This window comes from Vigna unguiculata, chromosome 6 (genome assembly GCF_037176805.1).
Source record: "Vigna unguiculata cultivar grain cowpea cultivar isolate G323 ecotype 2 chromosome 6, ASM3717680v1, whole genome shotgun sequence".
Classification (NCBI taxonomy): Eukaryota; Viridiplantae; Streptophyta; class Magnoliopsida; order Fabales; family Fabaceae; genus Vigna; species Vigna unguiculata.
Genome location: NC_140797.1, coordinates 41,526,317 through 41,547,211, shown reverse-complemented (window position 1 = coordinate 41,547,211; position 20,895 = coordinate 41,526,317). Strand labels below are relative to the sequence as shown.

At 33.6% G+C, this 20,895-nt stretch overlaps 4 protein-coding genes across 4 annotated transcripts; 1 reads left to right on the top strand and 3 right to left on the bottom strand.

The window, feature by feature from the left end:
• Positions 1–185: 185 nt before the first annotated feature.
• On the bottom strand, positions 186–1,168 carry LOC114189023 (putative germin-like protein 2-1). The gene is made up of 2 exons (XM_028077722.2): positions 835–1,168; positions 186–743 (listed from the first exon to the last, which is right to left on the bottom strand). The coding sequence occupies exons 1-2, from the start codon at positions 944–946 to the stop codon at positions 208–210; spliced, it is 648 nt and encodes a 215-aa protein (XP_027933523.2). The 5' UTR covers positions 947–1,168; the 3' UTR covers positions 186–207.
• A 1,724-nt stretch (positions 1,169–2,892) lies between these two features.
• On the bottom strand, positions 2,893–3,851 carry LOC114189197 (putative germin-like protein 2-1). The gene is made up of 2 exons (XM_028077912.2): positions 3,674–3,851; positions 2,893–3,566 (listed from the first exon to the last, which is right to left on the bottom strand). Exons 1-2 carry the CDS (start codon positions 3,783–3,785, stop codon positions 3,031–3,033), a joined length of 648 nt encoding a protein of 215 aa, XP_027933713.2. The 5' UTR covers positions 3,786–3,851; the 3' UTR covers positions 2,893–3,030.
• A 3,457-nt stretch (positions 3,852–7,308) lies between these two features.
• LOC114187461 (tubulin beta-5 chain) lies at positions 7,309–9,887 on the bottom strand. The gene is made up of 3 exons (XM_028075722.2): positions 9,394–9,887; positions 9,031–9,300; positions 7,309–8,208 (listed from the first exon to the last, which is right to left on the bottom strand). Exons 1-3 carry the CDS (start codon positions 9,785–9,787, stop codon positions 7,538–7,540), a joined length of 1,335 nt encoding a protein of 444 aa, XP_027931523.1. The 5' UTR covers positions 9,788–9,887; the 3' UTR covers positions 7,309–7,537.
• An 8,562-nt stretch (positions 9,888–18,449) lies between these two features.
• LOC114188109 (ethylene-responsive nuclear protein / ethylene-regulated nuclear protein (ERT2)) lies at positions 18,450–20,151 on the top strand. The gene has a single exon (XM_028076636.2). It carries the CDS (start codon positions 18,785–18,787, stop codon positions 19,922–19,924), a length of 1,140 nt encoding a protein of 379 aa, XP_027932437.2. The 5' UTR covers positions 18,450–18,784; the 3' UTR covers positions 19,925–20,151.
• Positions 20,152–20,895: the final 744 nt, after the last annotated feature.

The window sequence follows — 20,895 nt, the reverse complement described above, 5'->3', positions numbered from 1 at the left end:
AACCAAATGTGATGAACAATCTAATTTAAAAAAATAAAGCAATCATTTAACAGTTTGTTTGTATCACAAACTTCCCATTGATCAGAAGGTTACCAGAGGCCGACAAATAACAGAACACATGAAAAATGTATAAAAACAACACACGTGGATAAAATTCAACATGCAGATGAAGCAATTAACCAAATCAAATCTCTCCGATGTTCTTGTCTAGAACTTGGACTGTAGATAGTTGACGGTAGTCTTGTCCAAATGGAAAGCCTTAACAAGAACGTCGGTATCTATGTCAGGCGTAGACCCAAACACTGCATTACCAATGGTGATGACTCCTGGATTCTGGCTGCTAAGTGCTGCAATGGCCACAGCATTGCCGTACCCAACATTTCTCTGGTAATGGACGAGGCCTATCGGGAACACAAACACATCACCCTTTTGTAGAACCTTCCTGAGGTGACGGTTTTCGGGGTTGGAAGTGATGAATCCAACTTCTAAGGTGCCTTCGAGAACGGTCAACACTTCAGTGGCGCGAGGGTGCGTGTGAGGAGGGTTAATGCCCCATGGGGCATAGTCAATGCGAGCCATTGAGATGCCGAGAGTGTTCAATCCTGGAAGCTGAGTCACAAAAATTGGTGTCACTTTAGACCCAACTGGGTTTGTTGTGTTTCCTGCTATGTGAAGACCACTGAAGAGGAAGTCATTTTCCTCAACAAGTTTTGGATCCTTGCATGCCAAGCCATTCACCAACACTGCCTCAATTGATCAAGTTCCATAATAATGCATTAGATGTCAGTTTTAAAGAAAAAGAAGAAACTGGTAATATAAAAAATTCGTGCTAACCTTGCCCTTTAGGGTCTGCCACACAGAAATCTTGGAGAGCACTGGTATCTGCTGCTAAAGCAACTGAAAGTGAAAGAGACAGAAGTAACATCAACAACGAGAAATTAGTCATTTGACAAGAACTCAAGAAGAACTACAGTGGATTTTGCAGTGAAAAAATAAGTATCGCCTGTTTGTACTAATTGATTATTGGTGAATGAATATGGCATTGGGTTAAGGTCTATTTATAAACCAATATTGTAGTACAGAAGATGCGATATAAGAAGAGAATAAATCATGTTTGACGTGGTAAGAGAAAGTGATAAGGGTTTTTCTGAAGGTGGCATGTGGAGATTGTAGAGGGGTTATTTCTTGCTGTGGATATAATGCCGGCAGAAAGTGTCTGCCATTCGGCTAATCATCTAGAAAAGAAGAACAGTATGAACACCAAATTGATGACAACCTCTGTTTTGGTTAAAGGTAATGTAGGGTTACTTCCATCAATTTTTACCCAAGCTATCATAATCCATTTAAATGTATGTAATATACAAAAAATTAGTAATTCTATCTTTAATTATCAATCATGATATAAAATAATATTCAAATTAGTGATTAATATAGTAATACATTTGATCACATTCCAACCAGAGACTATATTAAGATTGACATTTTCAATACATGAGAACAACAATTTCTGCATTAAAAGCAGCAGCAATATGTATATATGCAACAACAACAAATTCTGATTTCTAAAAATTTAGATGTGATATTATAATTTTCCAATAATATAATAAGGCAATGAATGAAAGGTAGCATGTGTCACAACTGCTGCTAGTCATTTTGGAAAGAAAAATTATAATATAACAATTAACTTTGGACAACTTTCTTATACGATCCGAGATATTATTTTTTGAATGATCTTTTCTTTTTCTATTTTCTCTTTCTTCTATATTCCAAACTCGTTTAAAATATGTTAACTCAGGTTTAAAGTGTAGGTTTTAAGAAAATTTTGTACAAATTTAAGTATTATACTATCATTATCCTATTTATTATACTTTATCATCACAAAAATAGCTAAGTTCCAATTAACAACCAAGCATAATATATTTGACTATCTTAAACAATTTTAAGTACTAAAATGTTTATTTTAATGTAAAGTTGGTATTGTTACAAACCGAAAAAGCCAAAAATCGAATTAAGAAATATTTAAATACAATATATTGCTTATTATGGTTCTATTGTTGGATGAAATATTTTAGATACCAATGTCAAAACCTCGTCAAATTAAACTTCAAAAAGTTTTTTCTTATTTTTTTCACTTTCATTTTTTATATTAATTTATCCAATTTCACTACAAAAAAAAAATGTTTATCTAAGTCATGATTCTTTTAATAAAGTAAATTAAAACATTTATTTTCCTTTCTTCTTTAACGAAAGATGTATCTTAAACTATTTATGAGATCTGCACTAAAATAATATAACCAATCATTCCATCTAGTTTTAGAAAAACAAAATCATTTAAGTCATTAAAATAGCACGTATGCTTGTTAACCATTAAAATAAGGGATTAACCATTTTTTTTTTCTAACACAACTGAACCAAAAGCAAGCAACACTATAATAAAGAATTTAAAACAATGTTATTTTTCATGAGGAATGTGCTTATTTTAACTTAATTATGTTAATAATTGTAATAAATATGTATATAATTTATCCAATATTTATGTTATTTTTACTATTACTTATTTAAAAAATTTAGATAAAGTAATATCAAAACAGAATAAACTATAGATAAGTTAACATCTTAAACTCTTATATTATATTAATTTATTTATTTGTTAATTAACATACGTTCTACACTCTCTTAGCATGCTGAACATAATTCACACAGGCATGAATTGATAAATTTATTTAATGGAAAATTAACATGACACTAACCAGGAAAGAAAATGGCAGGAATAATGAGAGAAAACCATGCGAAAATTTGAGGTCTGGAATACTGACATGGGCAATGACAAGAACTTATATGTCAATAGTGAAATAATACCGAACCAGAATAAGAAACACAGAAACAGGCCAATCCTATAAATTAATGAAAGAAATGATAGAACTGAATAACAAGAAAAGCCAAATACAAATGGATAATGGACACACACAATTCAACACTCAGAGGAAGCAATAATTAATAAAATTCGATGTCTCCGATGCATGATCTTGTCTAGAACTTGGACTGTAGATAGCCGATGGTAGTCTTGTCCAAATGGAAAGCCTTAACAAGAACATCGATATCTATGTCAGGCGTAGACCCAAACACTGCATTACCAATGGTGATGACTCCTGGATTCTGGTTGCTAAGTGCTGCAATGGCCACAGCATTGCCATACCCAACATTTCTCTGGTAATGGACGAGCCCTATCGGGAACACAAACACATCACCCTTCTGAAGAACTTTTCTCAAGTGACGGTTTTCGGGGTTGGAAGTGACGAATCCAACTTCTAAGGTACCTTCCAGAACGGTCAACACTTCAGTGGCGCGAGGGTGCGTGTGAGGAGGGTTAATACCCGTTGGGGCATAGTCAATGCGAGCTATGGAGATGTCAAGAGTGTTCAATCCTGGAAGCTGAGAAGCAAAAACTGGTGTCACTTTAGACCCAACAGGGTTCGTGGTGTTTCCTGCTATGTGAAGACCGCTGAAGAAGAAGTCATTGGCCTCAACCAGTTTTGGATCTTTGCATGCCAACCCGTTCACCAACACTGCCATAATATTCATCCAAAACCATGGTGAACATAAACTTTAAAGTAATATTATTACATATGTAACTATCATAAAAAAAACTAACTTTTGTATCTGCTATTTATACCTTTCTCTTGTGGGTCTGCCACACAGAAATCTTGGAATGTACTGGTAGCAGCTGTTAGAACAACTGAAAGTGAAAGAGCCAAAACTGTCAGAAAAAATGAGGGAATAGCCATTTGAGAAGAATAGCACAAAAGCACTAGTGAAATTGGTAGTTGCAGAAGATTTATGTGTGTTTTAGTAATAACTGGTTGTTGGTGATTTATAACATTGTATTGAGGTCTATTTATAAAGAAATGTACATGTGAAGGCACATATATGGCGCCATATTTAAGAACAGAATTGGTCGTGTTTGAAGTGGTAATAGAAAGAATGATGTAGGGTTTTGCTGAAGCTGGTAGAAAGAAATATATTTTATGCTATGGATAATGCCGGCGATGCTGCCATTCGGCTATAGATTACAACAGAAGAATCTCTCAGAGGATTAAATTTTGTTCATAATTATTGATTAATCTAATTGAAGCACCTAACTCTTCCATTTGTAAGGAAAAATATTCTATAAGCAGAAAGTGTGAGTGACCAATAAGATAAGGGTGTTACTGTGTATTCTAAATGCATGGCAACAGTTTCTAATTTGGTTTGGAGCTGTTGTATGTACTATAGTTCTAAGAAATTTCTTGGTCAAGCTTTTGACCAAGAGTATACGAATGGGAGAAGATACATTTCGAGTACATACTTTAGATCTACGACAAACAATCTATAGAAAAAGAAAAGATAGTATAAAGTTTATAAATATGATTAATGGAAGTAAAGCTCTATAAAAGTTTTTTCACTTTTTCTCTTCTGATTTGAAAACAAGTTCACGGCAATATTTAACATTTTTCTTGATTTTTGTGACAGTTCTTCGGGCTAAATTGCATAAGTTAGTCTAGTCGAAAGTTTATTTTTATTGAATATTTGCATGCGAAGCATTTAGAGATTCACCAAGATGTGGTTATTAAAATAGCTTTCGAAACATGTATCAGATGATTTGAAGTTATTTCCCAAAGGACTAAATATGATTTTAATCTTTCAAGTTTTTAGTAAATTTTGGAATTGATTTCTCTTAGAAATTTTTGACCAATTTAGTATTTCATCTCTAAAAATGTATGGATATAATCCTTTTAACCAGATTTTGTTAAGTTTCAAGCACATTTCATGATAATATTTAAATTTTTTACATCGTTTGACCCATTTTTGCTTAAATGCTAACTCAAATATTATCATAAAATGCATTTGAAACTTTAAATAAATTTAACAAAATTTGATTAAAAGGACTAAATTCACGCATCTCTAAATTAGTCAAAAGTTTCGATGAGGGACTAATTCTAAATTTCACTGAAATTTGAGAGACTAAAAATATATTTAATACTTTCCAAACAATTGTAGAGTTTTAATTCGAATAGATTTCAATTTCTTTGGAGAAAAAGAAATTATTAAATTCGAAGATTAATTTAGTAAAAAAATGCCGAATAACTTTGGGTTTTGTTTTTTCGTCCACTCAGAGCTTGGGTTTGGGTTTTAAGGCCATGATTGCCCAAAATAAAAGCCCATCAAATTTACAAAACCACCTTCAACACGATGCCACAGAATGGACAATTCTATTTACACTCCTCTTATTTATCTTTGTCCTCTCTTTCACACACACACACAAATTGAAAGTGACATAATATTAAGAAAAACTTTAATTGAAGAGAAAACTCTAAAAATCAAGTATTTCCATAAAACGGTACCGATCATTATAATTATATTAATTTGTATGCGTGACAGTTGTACGCACGTGGAAGCAGCGAAAAAGATTAAAATGAATGGGCTTTCCCATTTTTTATCAGGAGGGATGCCAAGGAAATTTCCTAGTTATGTCTTTCTTCCTCTTTGTTATTTATTTATTTATTTTTGTTTTCATCACTCATTCTCAATTTTTTTGTTTCATTCCACACCAAACAATTTCATGGCCCAGAGGCCACTTGTTTCTCATATTTTCAAAAGTTAGTCAAATTTTAATATTTTCAGAAACTATATTAAAATTGAAGAAAGTGATTTGAAATAATCTACCAATTTTAGAATATTTTTGCATGAAGAATACGTTGTAGACATTAATTTGTAAAACGATTTAGAGAAGAAAATATAGGATAGAAAAGGAAATATAGGAGATTGCAAACACACTTTTGGGATAAATTCATTACATTTACTTTTTTCTAACTTTGATAAAATTCCATTCAATGTTCTTTCCTTTATTATTAGACAATTTATTTCGATGCATATAAAACACCGTAGTACTATGTATCTTTCTTATGCAGTTACAGAAATTGATGGATGTTAGAAGTTATGTAAAAGTAATTAAAACATATAAAGTATAATTTCGCTAAAACAAGAAAGTGACTATATGTTAATGTTACCCTTGCTTTTGTCTGAAAATACAAATGTTGATTTATAATTCACCAAAATAATGAATTTAATAGTTAGCGTATCATTCACTAGTTCGTCGTATTAAAGAGAATATTGAATGATACATTGTTTTCTCAACGATCACACAAATATTCATTTATGTATCATATACTATGTTTTTCTTAGACTTTGTACCAGTATTTTAAAAGAAAAAGAATACAAATTGTAACGGATGTTTAAATTAGAATTTCCAAGTCTAGTTACTCTTTTAAATACGGTCCCAAGTATTAACTTTATATAAAAATATTTAAAAAAAAGGACTAATCCATTGTAATATAATGATGTACTTAAATATAATTGTCCCAAAGAAAACTAACCCATCATCCAATGTTCTGTCTAAAAATAAAAGATGTTCATTGATTTATATAAACTCTAACAATTAGAGAATTCAAATCAATCCAATAAAATTAATTTAAATTTTAAACAAAATTGAATATAATACAGCTGAAATCAAATTAGTCATATACAATAATGATTGGTTCAACTATTGAATGTGATTTACGATTCCAATAATCCAAAAAGCAAATAAATGGTATTTTTATTAGTAATTATTATATATCAAATTTTACGAATAATTATATAAGTATTTTGTTTACTGTAATTTAGATTATACAAGTCCGTTAATATATAAAAATGTTATTTGACTTTCAATGAAGAATTATAGATAAATTTTTGAATGAAATTGTGTATTTTTTATAAAACATTTTTTTCGTATATTTATATGCAACTATATCCAATTTTTCTAAACATCACCATTTTTTTTTTAAGTTAGTTAGATTCAAATTTATTTTCTCAAATGATATGACCCCTTGTATAAACTACCAAATTTTACGGATCAGACATTCCTATTAATAGAAAACATTGCTGACAGTTATAGTTTTCCTTTAACACACAAATGATCATAAAGAATAAGCTAGCGAAAAAGATTAAGTGACAGGAGAATATTATTAAAACTCCATCCATAGACTTTCAGAGACTTAACTTTGAAGAAGGCTTCACAGTTTTCCTGCTTTTTCGTCTTCTTTCTATTCTTACGAACCACGCATAATTATAAGTGTACCACACAAATTAACTACATACCGTTGCATTGACATCTTATTCATATAAAAAACAGTATCTTACCAATAAACATATGGAACAGCATGTCAATGAAAACCTAAAACAATTACTGTTTAGTTCGTAGACAGGCAAAAGATATCAAAAGAGGAGAGGTGAAGAGAGAAAAAACATGTCACTAACTATTACAAACATCCAAGACTTGATCTCTCAAAAAACAGAAACATTGTCAAGAGAACCCAGTTTATACAATGTCAACAATCGATAATAAGCATACACATTACGTCAATCTAATTTGACTGCATCACAATTAAAACTTACACCACTCGCTCAAAGCCAATCACATTGATATTTGAAACAATTTTTGATAACCGAAGGAAGTGTCTTAAGCTGGAATTTCCTCTTCTTCCTCGTCCTCGTACTCATCGTCAGCAGTAGCATCCTGGTACTGTTGATACTCCGCAACAAGATCGTTCATGTTACTCTCAGCCTCAGTGAACTCCATTTCGTCCATTCCTTCCCCAGTGTACCAATGCAAGAAAGCCTTGCGCCTGAACATAGCCGTGAACTGCTCACTAACTCTCCTGAACATCTCCTGGATTGAAGTTGAATTGCCAATGAAAGTGGAAGCCATTTTGAGACCCTTAGGCGGGATATCACACACGCTGGACTTCACATTATTAGGTATCCACTCAACGAAATATGAAGAATTCTTGTTCTGCACATTGATCATTTGCTCGTCTACCTCCTTTGTGCTCATCTTACCACGGAACATTGCTGATGCAGTCAAATAACGACCATGACGAGGATCAGCAGCACACATCATGTTCTTAGCATCCCACATTTGCTGTGTTAATTCAGGAACAGTCAAGGCACGGTACTGCTGAGATCCTCTAGATGTCAAGGGTGCAAATCCAACCATAAAGAAATGGAGCCGGGGGAATGGGATAAGATTAACAGCAAGCTTGCGAAGATCTGAGTTCAGTTGCCCAGGGAAACGTAGACAGCAAGTAACTCCACTCATGGTGGCAGAAATCAGGTGGTTAAGGTCACCAACTGTAATCAAAACCAGAAATTAATTAATTAGAAAAATTGAACTTCCAACTAGTCTCCTGTTTGCTTCAAGGCCCCATATAATTTATTCATAAACTAACAGTTGTCGGGTAATATATGGAGGTATCAAAATTGATCCAGCAGTGGCGAAAAATGTACAATTGATTAAGAACTGAAAAATTAAGGTGATCTGGTGGGTTAAATTTTATTCAGGTGAAAGAACCACAAAAAATCTAATCTTCCAAACTTTTGAAAAAACGTCCATAAGAACAACAATTTTAGAAGCATCAATTCTTTCGAAATCGATTGCATAAAAATCTCAAATAAAGTGACCATATGCCATTAGAGATAGTGACTGAAAAGCAAATTGATAGAAGAAGTTAAACAACAACACCCACCAGCAACGAGCAAGACACAAGACCTAACCCTACTTGAATACCCCCCATGGCCCCACTAACACAACGACATTTCATCCCTATTAGAATAAACTTCTCCACAAAACTTGAACAAGATAAAAATAAGATAAATGAAATCAACTTCTCCCACAGGCTAAAACTAGCTTATACAGAACCTAATTGAAAGAAATTCTCTCTTAATATTCCAAAAGGTTGATTTTAACTTACATAGAAGTTAATTTTACTTTGTTTTTATTTCATTTTCCTAGAAGCGTTATCCACTCAGAGACTTAAATCTAATTTAAATCGTGAAATTGAAAGTTAAAAAAAAAAAGATAACTACAGAAAACATTTACTCATCTTTTCAACACACAACAACAGAACAACACCAACAAAAAGTGATTAAGAAAGAGAGAAACAAGAAACGTACAGGTGGGTGTAGCGAGCTTGAGGGTCCTGAAACAAATGTCGTAGAGAGCCTCATTGTCCAGAACCATGCACTCATCAGCGTTCTCTACAAGCTGATGAACAGAGAGCGTAGCATTGTAAGGCTCCACAACGGTGTCAGAAACCTTAGGAGAAGGGAACACCGAAAACGTCAACATCATCCGATCTGGATACTCCTCACGAATCTTTGAGATCAAAAGCGTCCCCATGCCGGAACCCGTTCCACCCCCAAGAGAATGGCACACCTGAAACCCTGCCACGTCACCACCAGTCCAGTTCCATCAAAAACACGAGCAAATCAATTGAAATTAGTGAGAAACTGGGAAATTAAAAGTTGCGGTGGTACCTTGCAAGCAATCGCAATTTTCGGCTTCCTTGCGAACGACGTCGAGGACTGAATCGATGAGTTCCGCGCCTTCAGTGTAGTGGCCTTTAGCCCAGTTGTTACCGGCGCCGGACTGGCCGAAGACAAAGTTGTCGGGGCGGAAGATCTGGCCGTAGGGGCCGGATCTGACGGAGTCCATGGTGCCGGGTTCAAGATCCATGAGGACGGCGCGTGGAACGTACCTTCCGCCGCTGGCTTCATTATAGTAGACGTTGATGCGTTCGAGCTGGAGCTCGGAGTCGCCGCTGTACTTTCCGGTATGGTCGATGCCGTGCTCGTCGCAGATGACCTCCCAGAACTTGGCTCCGATCTGGTTACCGCATTGCCCTCCCTGGATGTGCAAGATTTCTCTCATTTTCGACCGCGAGTGTGCAAGAACGTGAGAGACAGGAAATTAGGGTTTGAAGAAACTTGGGATTGGTTTCGAAGGAAATGGAAATGAATGAGAGGGGTCAATGGTGGGGAGAATTTGAAGGACGGGTTTGTTTTGTAATTGTGTTATGTCCTGAGGGCTTTTTCGGAATAGACTGGATTTTTTTTAAATCAGTGCTTTGCTGTGCTGAGCTGTGAATTGCGCGATAAGGAACCAACCAAACGACACTGTTCTGGAACCGTTTCATCTCTCACCGTTGATGCCACACCAGATACTGTTACCCTTTCACTTTCTGTTGCGTTGTCTCTTGCAAAAAGATGGCATTGTAAAATATTTACTGTGATCGATTTAATAAATTTCTTGCATCTAACAAAATTACAAATTCATTACACTTGCAAAAATCAACTGTATATTAAATATAAATTTATATTTTTAAAAAAACTGTATTAGTTATACAGGAATTTATACAATAATATTTTAGGCTTACTATCTCTATCTATCGCATTATTTATCGAAGGGTTTTTTCATATAATCAAATCTAGAAAGAGCAGTTGGATTGGACCAAATGAAATTATTAATTTGAATTTTACAAAAAAAGGAAATGAAACATTAGTTCATTTTGGAAGAATTTAATGGTACGAGAATGGATATTTGGAATAAAAAGATAGGCAAATTGAGTAGGTGATTTCTTTATTTATTATTTATTTATGAATATTCCAATTTGAATTATAATTTATTAAGAAGTATGTTATGGAATATTAAAATGGCAGTTGAATGAGTGAGGTGGGCCGGTGAGAATTGATGGCTTATAGCCCAACCCAGCTGTCAATAATTTCTCCAAATTTTCGATCCAACATTTCAATAAACAGTCACGAGTGGTTGTTGATGAGTTCTACAATAAAATAAAAATTTATCTTTAAATGAGAGAAAAATAGATAGTGTAATTTAAATTTGAATGATGTTAAGTATACCATTAGAGTGGGTGAGTGGACATTGTTGAAAAGATAAGATTTTGGAATGAGTCGTAGGTAAAGTGGGAACAATCTAATTCAAATTTTCATTTGTATGTTTCTGTTGCCTGCAACAACTACGACGCTCCTCCCTTTGACTTCATCATCAAACACACATATCACAAAACTATAACCCATCCTCCCTTTTCAAATCTCTGTTTCGTTCCGTTTAAATTTTCGAAAATAATAATTCTTATGAAATGCTTTCAAAAGTGTTTTGAAGTTTTGAATGAGACAAACATTAGGTAATGATGAGCATGTACAACTGCACAGACCCAATTCTTGAATCTGAGTGTGACCCCTATTTTTTGACTTCTTGTGATTCAAATAAAAGTTTTCACACTGTGCGACCCCTTTCTAGATTTTCCTCCTTTATTTTCGGCCCACTTTGCTGAAAAAAGTTGCAGTGATTTCATCAGATCGGCCCATATCAAAACAAATAAAATAATTATTAAATGCACTCCCTTAAATGATAAATATACTTTTTGTTATATTTTCATTATTTATTTTTCAAATTTACCTCTTTGTTAGAAACTAATTGAAATGATTTAAAAGTAAAAATCTATATAAAAAAACTACAAATAAGCATAATTGAATAATATAATGTAATTGAATTTGTTTACTTTCAATTTAATTTTCATATGTCTTCCGAGTAAGAATTTATTACAAAGATATTAGATTATAATATGATTTGAGTGAAACCTAAATAAGAGGTTACTACTATTTTTAATTTGAAATATTAAAATAATGTGCTTAGGAATTTTATTACATGGTACTCAGTTTCTTTTATATAATATAAAATATAGACTCATACTTTGTATCCAACGTATAATTCACATATGTTATTTTTAGCATCAAATTTTCATTTATTTTTCTTGTTTGATTTTTCACGTTGTCATTTTTTTTCTTTTACTTTTTGATCAAGTTATACTTCAATTCATTATTTATATTGTTCACTCTCTTTGAAAAGATAAAAGAGGTGTATTCATAATGAAGTAGGTGTATTTGGCAATTTCAATAGCATGTGATTTTCTTATCCAAGTCCCCCAACCCTCTCTCTGTTTTCTTTATTTCTTCATTCGATTATTTTACTATCTATTTTACAACTTTTTTGCTTTTCATGTTTTTTTTTATATTAAAGATACACCAACGCACAGAAAAAAAATAAAAATAATAAACACCTTTAATCACTCGTCCCGCCTCAATTTTATATAAAATAATTATTTAATTAACTATTAAGTCTTTCACAAATATTATTTTATTTCGTTGAATATAACTTTACTTTCTAAATATTAAATTTGGGAGCTGAAAATATTATTGAACTTCAGATCTTAAACATTAAAATTAATTCCTAAACCTTACTCAAAAAATTTCAACAACTAATTCCAAAAATAAGCTTTTTAAAATTTGGGGTGCCAAAAGCAAAATTAACACGGACATATTCTAGAAAGAAATTATCAAACATTCAGTTTCTATTGTGATATAGGTTGAGTTCTTATTTGTTGTGTGTGTGTGTTTTCTTGTGACTTTTCTTTTATAAAAACAATTTTATAAATTTAATAATTATATTTTCACATTGTTAAAAAACTTATGTTATATCATTATTATTGATCATTGCATGTATTGTTTCCTTTTAAGTTTATGAGTTTGAGAAAAAGGTAGAGTTATCGAAGTGGGTTAAAATCTGTGGGTCAATTGGATTTATTATAGGTTTGGATTGGGTTAGATTGAATTTTATTTTACAAATTTTAGTATGGATTAATTTTTTACCTGATCTACGAAGGATCCGACTCACCCAGGTTAAACCTATGGTGTCGGGTTGACTCACTAACCCACATGCAGATAAAGGGTGATACATTTTCTTGGTATTTAGGTTGGGTTGACTTTTTTTTTTAGTCAACATATTGGGTTGACAATTACAAATATAATATTTTTGTGATTTTAGTTTATATTTAGAGTTGAACATTATTTTGGATTGTATTTGAACTGTATCATGTATCAAAGTTTATTTAGATTTTAATCACAATTATACTTTTTTTTTTGGAACAAAAGAAAAAAAATTATATATTTTTTAATTAAGTAAGTCAATTTGTTTAAAATTTTATTAACTCACTAATGAATGAATCAGGTTTGGTTAACTCACTAAATAATAGATCGGTGATAGACTAGATAACCTGTTTTGACAAATTTAGTCAAAGGATGAGAATTATTAACCTCAACTCCTGATAAAAAAAAAATTTAAAGTATTGAAACAAGTTTAAGGGTTATCAATGTTTTCATCTTAAATATTAAGATAGGATCAGTTACTACATCAAAAAATAATAATATACGAGTATAAATTAACATTAACCTTAACTTCTAAGTAATTTGACATGTTTCTTAGTCAAAACAAAATAATATAAAAGATAAAAATAATTTTTTCCTAATATATATATATATATATATATATATATATATATATATATAAATGAAATACTATTAGTCTTGACTTCTAAGTGAAACGAAATTTTGTAATATATTAAAATAAATTTAAACTCGAAATCTTAATAATAAAAGTATCCAAAAGTCTCGTGTTGGGCCTAATTTGAAGTGAGCTAAGACAGTATTATCGAAGTTAAATTTTGTATCTCTATAATATTATCTGTTTCAAAGATATCTTTCCTTTATAATTTTATTCTTAGATGATATTTGAGTGAATTAAAGAGATAATAATAATATATAAGAAGTACCCTCTACCGACTCCTAAGTAGATTTGTAGACCCGCGGAATCAATTTCCATTTTCCAACCAATTTTGAATGAATGTTTGATCCTTTTTTTATTTTGGTTTGGTGAGGTTGCCGGTGTCCCTAAGAATGGAGCGTCAGAAATCTCCAAACTCGGTAACTCACCTTGCCCCTTCACCACCAGACATCTACGTGTGCCACCTCTTAAACCAAAAATACCATATCTCCATGCCTAATTCCCTATTCGCAAGGAACCTTATCCCACGTCCACAACACTTTCTTCAACACCCGAAATATTCAAATTATTTTTGTCATTATAACCGATCAATTTCCATTAATTATGTCATTAATGATGTCTCTATCCTTCATTTGATTAAATTAATGTATGAGCAGGGAAGCTGAAGTGACAAGGACATTTTTTTTTTCATTAGTTTGGTATGTTAGTTAGCAGGCTTGATTGACGTGCATTTATAACGTGTGTTATTGCGTTAGGTGATGAAGATTGAAATTTGGGGATAAAAGGTGTCTTCTTTTGTCTGATTGATCACCCCAGTTGCCTTCAGCACAATCAATTTCAACAATCTTGTTCTGTAAAAGTTGTTGATTCAATCTACCAAGGATTTCAAATGTTCCTCTAGCTAAATATCCCTCAAGATCTAACAAAACTAAATGCGAGGTGCTTGCAAAGGTTAGTAATGGCTAATTAAGGACCACGGGTGGCCCATAACTTCAGAAGTGACCACTAACCAGAACCAGAAAATCCGTTTCTAATAACATCAGACAAATTATACCTATTAAATGAGATGTGTTGGGGGAAGGTTTATGCATCAGCTCAATGCACCGCACCTCACAATCAATGACTAATACCTGCAGAACTTATTCTAACATTTTCAGATAATCCTTGTTATTAATTGGCAGAATTATTAAAGGCTTTCAATCTCGTTTTGCTTGCAATACCAAGCTTACAAAAGCTAGTGTGGACTACTACTTTCTCCTTCGAGTGCAGTGTTCAGGAGAGAATATTTTTTCCTGCTACCATTCTTACATGTATGCTGATATTGGAACAAATCCACTTTGGACTAATGGGAGAGAAAAAGATAACTAGGGATTGAAAAGGGGTTGTTTTAATAATGAGCAGCAACCACATGATTCGAACTTTAGTTGATCACTGGCTTCCAATCTGCATACACACAGACACTTATATATCCATTTGATATGGCTCAAGTTCCTGTAGATGGAACAGATACTATTATGGCTCATTCACTAGCTCAGTGACTTTTTGTAGTGTGATCATGTCCAGAACTTTTTCTTCTTCCATATCTCAATTGCGATGGATCTTGCGAGAAAATTGGAGAATTACTTGGTGTTTCTTGAGAAAATATGAAACTCAAGAACAACATTGAGAATAAATTTCACTTCTTTCTTGATATGGCTTTTCCTTATGCCAGATTAACCACCCTAATCACCTTGATTTGTTTAACTTGGTGCTTCTGCTGCTGATGGTGGCTTAAGTAATTTGTTGTATCAATCTGTGTTCTCTTAGTATTATAGCTACTGTAGTATGTTAAATAAGTAGTTCTTAAGTTGATAGCTTTAACAGATTTATTACCCATTAGTTTTCACGTGAATCATTCAGAAAAGTAACAAAATTTACCAACATTTTAGCAAAGATTTAGTGAAATATATTCTGGATCAAATGTGAACATTATAGTGATTAGCAAATGAAATTAGGCAAGTCAACTTCACCTTTTAGCCGAAACGTTACACACCAGAAATGTTTCATATACTGATCGTAGGACAAAATTGCATGCTTGTTTTCAGCTTTCTGAAAAGCAGATTCATGCTTTTATGGAAGATAAAGTGAGGAAGTTATAATAGTCGAAGAACAGGGCACTACGTTATCAGTCGAAGGAAAAAAAGGTTCAAGAATTAATATATCATTACACTATTTGGTGTAGTTGGTTTTAAATGAATAGTCAACTATATGTGCATGACTTTTAAGAAAATTTTCAAAAGTTAGTGGTCATTTCTCAAACTTTAATATTTATCAAGCATCCAATCTAAGATACCAGGTTTGCATTATATTTTCCTAGCTTTTGGTAGGGACAAAAGTAATGTAAAAGAAAATATTAGTTGGCTTAGCTGGAATTTTAAGAATAAATAAAATAAAATAAAATAATACAACTCTGTTTGAACTCGGTATATGTTTTAAGGATTTGAAGTGTTTGAACTATGCCACGGTCAGCAATTGCAGACAGAGTTTGAGGCTATTATGACAAATTCTGTTCAAGAAATTCATAAGAAAAAACGTGATTAAGCACTTTATACAAAATGCTGGTAATAAGCATGGCATTTGGTAGGGAAGGAAAATTATGAAAAGGGTTTGAATTGGCGGGTCTGTGAAGGAAACTCCATATCTTGTTGATGATGTTTCGGATTCGAATACCTTTTGGATTAGGCCATGTCTTATTTGTTCAAAGTTGGTCTCCACTTTGCAATAATTGTCGGTGGCACCTTCTCCTTGCGACATTTCCCTCTCACTGTGATACTCTCTCTTTTCCTCCCACTTTGGGGAGGATATTCTTTGTTTCAGACCTTCAAAATGAGATTGCACTGCTCAAAAATTCTTTTATCAATGATTTATTATTAAATTAATGAAGCATTCACAAATCATTAAGTTTTATTGATTAAAAATTACTTCAGTGACTAAGGTTACTAGTTTATTATTATCAATGATTTAGTAGTGATAGAATCTCTCGTGTTCTGCATAACATTCTGGTCCTGGTGCCGTATGACCAGAGAATCAATTTTTTGTTGGTCCACTAGTTCGTATTCTGTGACACTTCATTGGTAAAAGATCAACCTAATACGCCACAAAACAAAACAATAAATATATAAATAAATAAAGCACTGATTTTAAAGCTTGAAGCGGTGACAGATGGAATATGGAGCTCAGAGGAATGAGAGTGAAAACTTAAGGTAGGGATGAATGGAGTAGACAAGGTGTCACTTTCTCCTAGCACGAGACCAAGAAGAGTCAAATTCCATATGATTCCACGTGCTTCATGTTCTAATGTTCCAAAATGATTCTGACTTGGCATTTACATCTCCTGTTATTGTGCTCAACAAGGCTTGTATTATAAGGTCCAAGAAAACATGCTAAATTATTCGGTTTTGTTTGTGTCTTAAAATGATTCCTTTGTTCTAAGACTCTGCCTGCGTGCCTGGGATACCCACCAACCCCACTGTCACTCACTCACACACAGAACCATAATCATAGTTTTTTTTTTCTTCTTTTTAGCTTGAAGGGTTAACTTTTCTCTTTGGGTCTTATCCCTCTTTTGGGACCCCAAAAGTCAATCTTTTTAGTGGTCCTTTCTTCGAATCCTAAAGCATGCATTTGATTAACAGAAAAATGGCCTAATGGGTCCCTTAAACAGTTATCTAGTGTGCTCCAATTATTAAGGCAGCACCTAGTGTTCATTGTGTAGTGGAAAGAATTATATAGTCAATCACAATCAAGTGATATCTAAAGGCTGCTTAAGAAAAAAAAGATAAACAAATAAAAGTTGTTGGAGTTCACTGTGGCAGCTCCTGTGGGCTACATTTGTATAGTCTTTCAGACAACTTTTCTTTTCTCCTTTTATCTTATTTTGCCAATTAACAATGTAACCTCACATTTCTTTGTGTTCTTGCTGGCAACCAATTAGGATGGAGGAAAGTGATATAATCCATATTATAAAGCTATAAAAGATCGAAAAGGAATGAGTTGTGTTACTGAATCAAGCATCTCATAAAGCGACAAACCAAGTCCATATCAACCTGCTAAATAATTGCAATATCAAAATTAATTCTGATGTTACTTATCCAAAGTTGGATTAACCTCTCTATTCCACACTGTAACTTGTGCTTGGATCACCACGTATTTTCAGATTATTTATTCACAGATTTTTTGTTACTCGTTCATCAACTTCATCATACATAGCTACAATTTCACTTTGGCTTCTACAAGCTACATAGAATTTTGTTAGAGCAGGATCCATTATTGTTGTTGTTATGTCGTCCACGTCCTTAGCCTTTCACTCATAATGGTTGGCAAAGGAGTGCAAAGTTGTAGCAACAATTCGAAATCCACCAACTTATCATAGAGTTGTAGCAAACAAAGTAGAAAAAAATACTGCAACAATCTTAAGATTTGATTCTGAAATTAATTAACAGCTTCATTAGATCTTGTGATTTTATTAGTATATATGTGTGTGTGGTATAATGTATTAGTTCAGCACTGTTCAAACCAAAATACTTTCTCACGACTTGAATGAAACCAAAGCACTTAATCCATTATTGGTTTCCTCTTACTATTTCACCAAACCAAAAACCAACCCACCTTCTCCTAAAAGAAAATATAAAATACTTAAAAAAAATAAAAAGGAGAAAGAATCAACAATCCACAAAGAGATACATTCTTCTTCACTAGAAGATAAAAACCAACAGTGAGAAAAAAAAATACAAATATTAATCATATCAGTTGTTTTCAAGAACAAAAACGCGTAATGTAAAGTAATAATTAAAACAACCATATCTATTATGTAATGAGCTAAATTAAAGTCAAGTTTACACGTTAGATGCTTGACTTAAATTTTTGAAATGAATAATAATAATAGTAATTTCAATAACCAGAACAAGCAACTACTGTGCCGTACAACGAATGGCGTTATCTGAAAATAAAAATCATTTAACACACTGTTAATTTACGGAAACCTAAAAAATAAAAAAATAAATGGTAGTGTACAACAACTTGTTGAAGGAACCGACACGCTTATACACGAGAAATATTAAGTTGAAAACGTAGAAAATATGAGGAAATAGAAATGATAGATTCCAAATTTCTAAATATACATGCATGAATAAAAAAGGAAAAGGAAAATTTGGTTGGGACACGGTAACAGTGTTCTCTCACCAAAGAGGTCGCATTCTGGAGTCGCCAGTTTTCAACTCACAACAACCTTCTTTTTAAACAATGGATTGATCCATTGAGGAGCACTCACTCTCACACACTCACGCGCCTTCGCCGTGTTTCTTTCTTTTCTTTCTCTCATTCCGTGGGAACCGCTTCCTTGTCTCCTTCTTCGATTTCTCCCTTACTTGCAGTTTCAATCTTATAATAACAATGTTCCATTATTATTCCTAACCTAAATTAAACCCACTCTTCTGTTCCGTTGCGTTTCACTGCTCACCAAAAACCGCCATGCCGTTTCCCTGGAAGAAGAACCGCGTCCCTCGAATCTCCCAAATCGTCGCGGATCTCCAATCGCCAAAACGCGGCGGCTCCCTCGTCGTCGAGACCGGCTTCCCCACGTCCCTCATCGACCTCTTCGTAAAAAACCGAAGCCGTTTTAGAAAACACCGCACCAAAAAACCGCCACCGCCCGAAGTGCCCGATCCGCCGCCGCCTCCTCCCTCTCCGGCCAACTCTCCGCCGCCGTCGCAACCCGATCTTCGCCTCCCAAACCCTCGGACTGAACAGAACGTCGTCGCTTCTGTTTCGGATCAGGTCGCGGAGTGCTCTTTGAACGTTATTTTAGTTGTGAAGATTCTGATGGTGCTAATTGTGGTCGCTAGTGTGAAGAGGCTCACCGTCGGAATCACCGTGTCGACGTTCGCGCTTCTGCTTCTCGAGTACGCTGGGCGACGCGTCGTTTCGGGTTCCGTTGTGGAATCGTGGTTTCAGAAGGTTCGGGTTCTGAAGAAGGAGCGTGTTCGGGGGAGTGGATTCCCTGACTTGAGTCAATTGGCCTTTTCCGAGAGTTTTTTAATTGATGAAATTGAGGTTGTGAGTGATGTGGGGATTTGTTGTGAAATGCGTTCTGTCAGTGGTGACGTGGCAACAGAAATAGTCGAGGATTGTTCTTCACATGTTCTTGAAGTTTCTGAATACAAGATTAAAGGGAGTAGAAGTGGTAGGTTTGGGTCGAGGATGGTGAAGAAGCTTGTGCCTAAGAAGTTTCGTGGCCATAGGAAAGAAAAAAAGGATAAGGGGAATAAGGAGATTGAGGATGAATCGGGTAGTGAAGTTTCAAGCGCTGTGGAAGATGATAAATTACCTATGTTAGAAATTGAAGAGGAAGATAAGAACGAGAATACTGAACAAGATGAGGTTGATTGTGGCATCACTTGTTCCTATAATGGAAAGAGAGTAGCTAGAGTTGGAAATTCAGGTTCTTCCACGGTTATGGTTCTAGTTATGCTTGTTCTTGTTGGACTTCTTCTGGGTCGTTTCCCAGCTTTGATACTTTCAATTTCATGGTGTTGCACGGTGAAAATAGTTAAAACATTACGGAGATCACGCAATGTGTCTCTGAAAAAGTGCTCTGTTTCAAACTCTTGATGGGGATGTTGGGGAAACAAGTTTTTTATTTGTTTTTTCCTCTTTATATCTAGATGATATACTTAGATGGTAAAAATTCATGGTAGTTTAAAACACTGAGGAGAGATCATTCCCGGGAAAGGAACTCCAACCATTTGTTGGGAATCCAACTTCATGCGTTGAACTCTGAAATGTAAATGTATAGATAGATACTACTAATCAAACAAGTTACATTCTTTTCCTTTGTCTATTGTGACTGTTGTGATGTCAATTGTTGTTGTTGTTCTTATGTGCTAATATTCGTTGTTACTCGACTTGTGTCATGTGTGTTTTATTCAGTGTTGTTAAGTGATAACGTTGATTGTTAAAGATGAAAAGATTGAGATGATAGAATAGGATTGTATAGGTGTTATAGAAGATGCTGATAGGAATGAATGTAACTTCTGGTTTATTCTCCTGATGTTATTAAATAAGGATGACAATGTCTATGAAGTATGTTTTTATTCAGCAGATTTTGTTAGGGTTCATTTGGCTGACACGTTGAAGTACGTGACAAACAGAATATTACAGGATTTGTGATGTGGTGTTCTTGAGATGGAGGTGCCGTGGGAGACCGAAGAATATCTCCATCCATAAGAACCTAAGTGTAAGAGATGTGTATGAAAGATAAAGGATGAAATGAAATGAGATGGTAAGGAATACAATTTTTTTTTTAGATGTTAGAAGATGTAGATGGGTTATAATAAAAAATGACAATAAAAACAAACAATGCCGATTGGAAGGAACAGATCTTATGACATTATTCCCTTAGTATTCCCAATAAGGATTGTTGCTTGTCTTTCAGATTAGGAAATAAGGATGCTAAAGGATATGAAATTATATATATTTTTTATTATAAACTTGTAGTCTTGCCATTTTATTCACTCGAATAAATACTCTTTTTGGCTTACCAACATGTGAAGTGACCTTAATTTAATCAATGTGACCCGTGA

What these genes read in the sequence shown, in the direction of transcription:
- LOC114189023 (XM_028077722.2), bottom strand. Translation starts at nt 946, where the DNA reads ATGACTAATTTCTCGTTGTTGATGTTACTTCTGTCTCTTTCACTTTCA. An exon ending in GGCAGACCCTAAAGGGCAAG is followed by an intron (nt 744 to 834) that starts GTTAGCACGAAT and finishes CAATTGAGGCAG; the next exon opens with TGTTGGTGAATGGCTTGGCA.
- LOC114189197 (XM_028077912.2), bottom strand. Translation starts at nt 3,785, where the DNA reads ATGGCTATTCCCTCATTTTTTCTGACAGTTTTGGCTCTTTCACTTTCA. An exon ending in GGCAGACCCACAAGAGAAAG is followed by an intron (nt 3,567 to 3,673) that starts GTATAAATAGCA and finishes ATATTATGGCAG; the next exon opens with TGTTGGTGAACGGGTTGGCA.
- LOC114187461 (XM_028075722.2), bottom strand. Translation starts at nt 9,787, where the DNA reads ATGAGAGAAATCTTGCACATCCAGGGAGGGCAATGCGGTAACCAGATC. An exon ending in AAATTGCGATTGCTTGCAAG is followed by an intron (nt 9,301 to 9,393) that starts GTACCACCGCAA and finishes GTGACGTGGCAG; the next exon opens with GGTTTCAGGTGTGCCATTCT. An exon ending in CAAGCTCGCTACACCCACCT is followed by an intron (nt 8,209 to 9,030) that starts GTACGTTTCTTG and finishes TTTTGATTACAG; the next exon opens with TTGGTGACCTTAACCACCTG.
- LOC114188109 (XM_028076636.2), top strand. Translation starts at nt 18,785, where the DNA reads ATGCCGTTTCCCTGGAAGAAGAACCGCGTCCCTCGAATCTCCCAAATC.